We start from the raw sequence: 8083 nt of genomic DNA, 5'->3' as shown, positions 1-8083 counted from the left end.
ATGCAAGATGGATGTGTGAACTTGCAACATTTGTCAGTTTGCCACACAGCAGCACTGTTTCTGTAGGACTAAATTAAAACACAATGATTTCATTCACTGTTCCTGTTTCATTATCATGTCAAAAGCGCAACATCACCCTAACATTGTAATAATGATATCTAAAGATTTATAATTTTCATTTCCTGCATCCTGTTGTGTTATTACATATAATTCTTTACTAGAGTCCATCGCAACACAACGGTACAACTGTCAATGCTAAAACTGCAATCTGTATTCCCTACAGAATGAACAAAATACACTGTAAGATGAGGCACCGGCTAAACACTCAATGTCAGTACTATACTACATTTATACCATGGGCCTCCAAGCAGCTTATTACATGTATACAAGTCTAGACTGTACCATTATGTCTACGGGAATAAAAAAAAATAACAACTGACTTGATGATTTGGAATATCACATGAGGAGTTTTTAACCTTTATTTTATGACATAACTTTCATTTTTATAATAAGTTTATAGCTCATTGTATTTTATGCCATTTATTTTATAATGCGATAATTATCAAGTGTCCAGCTTTACCAACGCAATTGCAGTTCAGTAGTGTGAATATGGTAATCATGTGTTTGCCTGATGATGGCCTTAATAGCCGAAACACGTAGCTAAACTAATCTTAGGCTTGACCGTTGTATTGTTGTGCTGCGACAGACTCTAATAAAGAATTGGATATCTAAAGGGTTTAGCAGAAAAAGAGGTTGTTCTAAGTTAAAAAGAAAGAGGAGACAAAACCCTTTACAGTTTTATCTGTCTTGGCAAATAACACAGGTCCCCTATCACCATGTATAGTTTGGACATTCTGAGTCCAACAAGTAGGCATGCATGAGGACGTACTACATGCATGCGACAGTTATGGATTCCATACGTATTTTAGTCAGACTACCTGAAGAAAAGAGAGGTATGTGTATAAGTGGAAGCTGATTTCCAATAGCACTTAAAGTTGCCCCAGTTAGATTCATCCTAATGAATCCTACTAAAATACACAGATTAAAATAAGACTTGAGAACAAACTTTAGAAATGTTTGTGGCCATGTCCATAAACCTGAATGTTAGGGCTCATTATGATCAAGAGTTTTGTATGCCTTGGCCATTAAGCCTGATGATTTGAAACTCAAGATATTCTTTCCCTTTCCGTTGGCAGTTTGGTCATTCCTACTCTCATCACCCCCCATGGGCAGTGGGAGAAGGCCACTTCTGGAATGCAGTGCAATACCATTCTATCCATATATTTTCCCCAATCTGTTGGTATTTGTGTGTCCCTCTCAACCATATCTGTAGCATTAAATCTTCCTGTGTCAATATTTTTGGTGATATATTGTAGTGAAGCTCATGGTAGCCTCAAACATATGCACTTCAGCTGTCTCTAGCCACCACAACCCTACACACACTGGAGTACACAGCAGGAAACCTGAGTTGATATTCATTCAAAATCTGAGTGCACAATGTGTTCTGTATGGGAAAGCAACAGGGATATCCTGCACTGCTTATGCAATGATTTCCGCAGATGGAAAAATCTATAAAACACATTCTGGGAATATGGACATTCCATACTACTTAACACATTGATGTCTTTTAAGATGACCATCCATACCAAATTATTTTTAGACATCATGGAATTTAGCTCCTGCCAATGTGCATGCACTTATACGTCCACTGCAGTAACCAAAAAATCTATTACAATTAATATATGAGAACACCCATTCCCCAACAGTGAGTGACAAAGCAATTCTGCTCTAATCACTACATATTGCTCCTCATATGCCTTCATGGCAGTGTTTAACCTTTATCCTACTGCCCTTTAAACTTAGGCTGTGGCAGCGGTACGGAATTATTTAAAGGGCCGCTCTTAGAAATCTGTAAAAGCTGTAAGTTACTTACTAATTTTGCTCCTATTTCTGCTATTTCTGTGATAATCGAACGAAATAAACGCTGTTTTTTTCTCGAAAGAATATAGAATCAGATATTGTAATTTACAGATTGTATAAAACATGTTAAAATTTTTGCACTGACTCCAAAAAGAAATTTGCCAATTTTTTTCCTTCTCTGCGAGAATTCATACGTTTTGGACACCCCTGAATGCCATTCGCTTGATGACGACACTTAGTGCAAGTAATGGTAACAGAGCGGATGTTGTGTCTAGAGACGTTATCGCAGTCTATGTGACGAACTTCAACTGGAATGTGGTCAGTGGAAGAGAGATATAAACTCACGTGTTGTTTATAAATCTCTCCTGAACAATACGTATACTGTTCTTCTACAGTTCAATGCTAGCATTCTTTATGCATGCGTTGCCGTTGCCGTACTAACACAGCGTAATAGCTTAGTGGCTGGACGTGTTCAGTCGAGAGTAATTTCAAATTTCGTTCGTAACATGTGGTCCGTGTCGTTTGGGATATTCTGACATATTGCAGCTAATCAATGCCTCCGATACAGAATCCTGTACCGACAATTCTGAGAGTGACGTTGAAGGTAGCAAATCATAAAGTGATTTCGAAGAAGACCCATAATCTTCGTCGGCAACCTGGGGAGCACGACACCAGCGTGGCACGAGGAGTGTGAATAATTATTCAGATGGAGCTGTGGGCAAACTGTGGCAAACAGTTATAGCATCTGTCGTCGAACCTGGAAATGGACAAATAAGCTATTTCTCCATCTCCTTGGTCTGAACAGTTACATCCTGTTGTCACACAGAGAATTTCGTCTCGCTCTTGTGCGGAACATGCTGTTAGGGGTCCCCCTCGCCATCAACGGCCAGGGGTCGAACCCCTGCCGTTTTATGGGAGATATCTCGACTATAGAAGGCCAAACCACATCACTGGCCGACTTGCTATACTTCGCAATTGAGGTGTCGTGTGTGCTTTTCGCGTGGGACACGAAAGACCGCCCGGACAAAGTGCGTGAATTGCGAAATCGGACTCTGCATTTCCGGATTTTTTGAGAATTCCACACGAAGGCAACATTCCGGCAGATGATGCAGGCGGGAAGACAGACACTCCATGCAGATGGTGGCCAAAAATTATATAAGTAGGACATTATTTTCTACCTTAAAAATGTATTTCAAATAACGTCCGCACGCGCGGACTTTGCGACACCACATGGCGTCATTCGTACCGCTGCCTTTATATCTGCGACGACATACGGTGTCTTTAGTCGTTTAAAGGTTAATTAACCACAGGGACAACTTTACCTTTACCCACTGCATACTTGCTGATATACCTTCAACTGACTGCGCTGACTAAACAAATTATTGGACAATATCACAGGGAAATGGCCGCTCCCCAGTATGTATGCGTTGATGTGCCTTCAAATAACTGTTTGCAATAAACGATTTATTACATATATCACAAGAAAATGGCCGCTCCCCACTATGTATGCGTTGATGTGCCTTCAAATGACTGTTTGTAATAAATGATTTATTACACATGTCACAGGAAAATGGCCGCTCCCCACTATGTATGCGTTGGTGTACCTTCAGGTCACTGCTAGTGGTATATGACTTATTACACACATCACAGACATATGGCCGCTGGCCACTATGTTTGCGTAGATGTACCTTCAGCTGATTCTTAGTGACATATGACTTATTACACAGAGAACAGGAAAATGGCCGCTCCTCACTATGTATGCGTTTATGTATTGTCAGCACATTGTTAGTTGTAAATGACTTATTACACACAGCACATGAAAATGCCCGCTTTCCACTATGTATGTACTGATGAGCCTTCAAATAACTGCGCCTACTAAATGATTTCTTGCAAACATCACAGGCATATGGCCGCTCCCCAGTATGTATGCGTTCATGTCCCTTCAGATGATTGTGCTGATTAAATGACTTACTGCATACATGACACGAATATGGCCGCTCCCCACTATGTATTCGTTGATGTTCCTTCAAATGACCCTGTCTATTGAATGTTTTATTACAAACATCACAGGAAAATGATCGGGCTGCAGCACGTATACGCTGACGTCTCTTTAGCCTACTGCTACGGGTGAATGACTTATTATCAACATCACAGGGATATGGATACTCATTATGTATTAACTGATGTTCATTCAGCACAACCTGCAAAAGAGAAACAAACATTATAACAAATCTAATTGGAAGAAGGTTTCTCCTCAGTCACTCCAGAAAATACTATGATATTATATGTGGTGTGTTCAGAGAGTTTTGGAACTTCTGAAATAGCATGCCAGCACAATGTCTTAGCTATGTTGGCTAAGTTGTGTTGTCTAGTGATATGCTTCCTAACTGCTGTGATTAGTCATCACCCTACAGCTATTTGTCATTGTGTGCGTACTGCAGTGTTTCTCAACCCCCAGGCCATGGCCCAGTACTGGGCCCTTATCTAATAAAAAAAAAAAGAATCTACAGGCCCATGATCTGACAAAGGTTGAGAACCAGTGTAGAGTGTGTCTTGCAATATTCAAGATGGCTGATATTCATGAGCCGTGTATTAACATTAAATTTTGCTTCAAGATATGGAAAACGTTTACGGAGACCATGAAATGATGAAAAACGTTATGGTGATCAGTGCATCAGCTGCACATGTTGTTATGAATGGTTTAAGTGATTTAAGGATGGTTGGCAGTCAACACATGATGAGCAGTGTTATGGACGGTCCTCAGTGTCATGTGACAAAGTTCGTGTTGCACAAGTTCGCAAAACTGTGAGTTCTAATCATCATTTGACAGTGTAGCAAATGGCAGAAGAGTGCAACATGTCCATAGGATGTCATGGCATTCTTACAATAAAATTAGAAATGCATCCGTTAGTTTCAAAGTTTGTCCCACAACTTCTGACGCAGGATCAGAGAGAGAGTCGCATTGCCATGTGCAGGAACTTTTGTATCATGCTAGCAAAGATGAGATTTTTCTGAAAAGAAATATGATTTGGATGAAACATGGGTGCATGGATATGGTGTGGAAATAAAAATGCAGTCTTCAAAATTGGTTGGAAAAAAATCGCTGAGGCCAAAAAGTAGCAGTGGGTAAGGTCGAACGTGACAGTTGACAGTTCTTTGGCATCAAGGGTATTGCGCATCATGAATTCTTACATCAGGAGCAAACAGTAAATCGCTGGTATAATCTTGAAGTGCTGAAACATCTAACAGAAAATGTCAGGAGAAAAAGACCTCACCTGGGAAGAGATAACTTCTGGATCCTGCAGCATGATAATGTGCTAATTCACTCATCGCTACTGCTTTGTGGCTTTGTGGCCAACATGAACACAACTGTGCTTCCTCAACAGCCCTACTCACCTGACCTGGCTCTGGCAGACTTTTTCTTACTTCCGAAACTGAAATCCACTCTGAAAGGATGACTGATTTTGCACGATTCAAGAGATTATGGAAAAATTTGCAGACAGAGTTATGCGCAATCATGAAAAAGGCATACCAGGACTGTTTCCACAAGTGGCAATGATGTTGGGAGCAGTGCATCAATGCAGGAGGGGAGTACTTTGAATGTGATAAGGCTCACTCAGTTCCAGGTATGTCCAAAAAAGTAATAAAAAGAGTTCCAAAATTTTTTGAACAGATCACACATAGATTAAGCCACAACTGGTTCCATACAAATCCTTTTCAAATCATCATACACCAGGGAGTGGAGTGGTCATTCTTGGTAAGGATGTGGACCACTAATAGGATCTTGCAAACATACTCGTATTTACAAACTTTTATTTTCCGTATGGTGTCTCCACCTTATCGTGGTGAGGGTGTTTGAGTATGCCAAGGACCCTGAGAGCAATACCAGCGGTAGCGTAGCTACTGGCAGGGCCTCCCTTGCTGGACAGGTCAAAGGGTAGGCATCAGACGAAGAGAGACACCGAAAACTGATGCCGGAAGCAGCGTCATCAGCGGCGACTTGAAGCACAGAGAAAATAATGCTCGAGATGGTTCAAGTTCGTATAGCAACAGGCGTGACCAGAGTGGTTTGAACGGCTGTTGTACTGCGATGTGGAAAGCAAATGGAAAAACTACCACATTATCACTATTCCTGGATAGTCTCTTTCCAAAAACAGAAGATCGCTTTAAGTGGAGAAACTGTTTTGGAAGAGGCTGTGGACCTGTCATCTGACAGATTACTGATGAATGAATGAATGCAGGAGGGACACGTAGCCAACAATAACTGTGCCAGCAAGGGCAACAGACATTTGGCAAGGGGACAGATGGGCAATCACAGGGTTCCAGGACAAACTAGTCATCTAATTTCCTCAGATGCAATACGGCGTGCATGGATAACATGACAACCCCAGTGTTGTAAGATTACACAGCCACTGTCTAGCAACAGAAAACTCTATGGTGATTCTCTCTTGAATTTTGAGTTTAGTTCTGACCCTTCTTGGCAGACCGATATTCTCCTCATCTTAAAAAATGTCTGTCCCCTGTGAAAAAAGTTTGTGCCACTTAAAATACAGCAATACGGCACAAGACTTCTTCGCTGCATGCTTTCTTGATCATCTGATACGTTTTGCTACCAGATTTGCCTAATTTTGGGCAGAAACTGATGTTTTCCCATTCTTCAATCTGCACCATTTTTTATTTCTGCCTCTCGCAGACAACTACCCATTACAACAGAGACTTTCCTTCTGAATACATTGCACACATGCAGTTGCTTCTTGCTGGGATGAAAGAAGAATGGGCACGGCACCCTCTCGCAGCACAATGAACCCACTGTAGTGCATAACAGCTCCACTATGTGGCAAATCCACAGTATTTTTTACTGCACTATGTATGTTTATATGGTATTGGACTGCCATCTCTTCTGGCTCCACTATTCCAGCTTTCAAGAGTGATGGAATGAAGCTCACTAATACAAATTATATGCCGGTCACGGTAGCCGAGCAGTCTAAGGCATGCACTGTCTTCACTCGCTTGGAAGCCGGGATCGTGGGTTCGAATCCCACTCAGGGCATGGATGTTTGTGTGTGTTTTTCTGTGTTTGTCTACAGGTAGATGCCTTGTGACGAGCTGATCACTCACCCAAGGAGTCCTACCGCATGTGTAAAATCTAGTAAACCGAAGTGAAACGGAGAGTTTCATGGAGGTGAGCCTAGGGCCAAATTGGGGCTGTAGCGCCACAGAAAAAAAATACAAATTATATACCACGGAGAATATATACACAAACACCTTTAATATAACCCATCAAGAGAACAAAAATACAGAGCTATGTATATCTTTATTCCATGTCACCATAAAGAAGAATGGCTGACAGACACTGGCTAGGAACAAAATACTTCTCCTACATCTGCAGAGGGATCAACTGGAAGATGAACCGAGGGTCAACTAGGAATTAGTGGTTGGGGTATCCTTGTGAGTACACAAGACAGGCAGCTGCAGTTGCCTGGCTATCAGCTGGGAAAGAGAATAAGGAACTCACCGCATGTTCAGCCTTTATTCCTGGAAAGGATATCAACAATGGATCCTCCACCTCCTCAACATCTGAGAACTCTTCAACTTTTATACTGATGGCCTGAAATGCATCATGAGCAGTTGTAGGACATGTGTCACTACATGAACCTGGGATATCTTTCTGTGGATGTGCACAGCCCTGTAAAACCAGCAAACCCGTATCAGTCATGGCTGTGCACTCTCATTACACAGAACAGCATACACTTTCATTACTATGATCATTGTGCAGTGCAGTCACTGGATATGACACAAAAATGCCTCACAGTGGATACAGAGGGAACATACAACTCACCTCATGTTCAGCCTTTAATCCTACAACTGTCATTGGCACAGGATCCTCCCCACCTTCCATATCTGAGAATTCTTCAACTTTTATGTTGACAGCCTGAACTCCACTGAGTGACAACGATGAACAAGCCTCACTATGTGAGCCCGGTACATCCTCCTGTGAATCCAAGCAGTTCGGTAAAACTACCATACCCTTATCAGTATTGGCTGTAATGTCAACACACAGAACAGGATACACTTTCATTACCATAAACATTCTGCACTGCATCAAATTGATAACCGCTATGTTCTACAGACTTTCAGCTTTGCAACTTCCAACATCATTACC

The 8083-nt window shown here is 41.5% G+C and overlaps 1 protein-coding gene across 5 annotated transcripts in view; it reads right to left on the bottom strand.

Annotated features, from left to right (window-relative positions):
• LOC111864246 (gastrula zinc finger protein xLCGF3.1) overlaps positions 1-8046 on the bottom strand; it is a 23673-nt gene extending 15627 nt beyond the window's left edge. For 3 of the 5 annotated variants that reach the window (XM_023851333.2, XM_023851334.2, XM_023851335.2), the window contains exons 1-3: positions 7760-8042; positions 7436-7606; positions 3893-4121 (exon numbers count right to left, since the gene is read on the bottom strand). In XM_023851333.2, coding sequence (XP_023707101.1) covers positions 3893-4121; positions 7436-7606; positions 7760-8023 — 664 coding nt within the window. In that variant the 5' untranslated portion in view covers positions 8024-8042. Of the gene's footprint in view, positions 1-3047; positions 4122-7435; positions 7607-7759 lie in introns of those variants that run through there. The other 2 variants (XM_023851332.2, XM_023851331.2) reach the window with 2 other exon arrangements.
• Between the last annotated feature and the right edge of the window lie 37 nt (positions 8047-8083).

Source organism: Cryptotermes secundus, unplaced genomic scaffold (assembly GCF_002891405.2).
Source record: "Cryptotermes secundus unplaced genomic scaffold, Csec_1.0 scaffold11829, whole genome shotgun sequence".
NCBI classification, from domain to species: Eukaryota; Metazoa; Arthropoda; class Insecta; order Blattodea; family Kalotermitidae; genus Cryptotermes; species Cryptotermes secundus.
The sequence above is the reverse complement of the archived record's forward strand: the minus strand, read 5'-3'. Positions and strand labels throughout refer to the sequence as shown.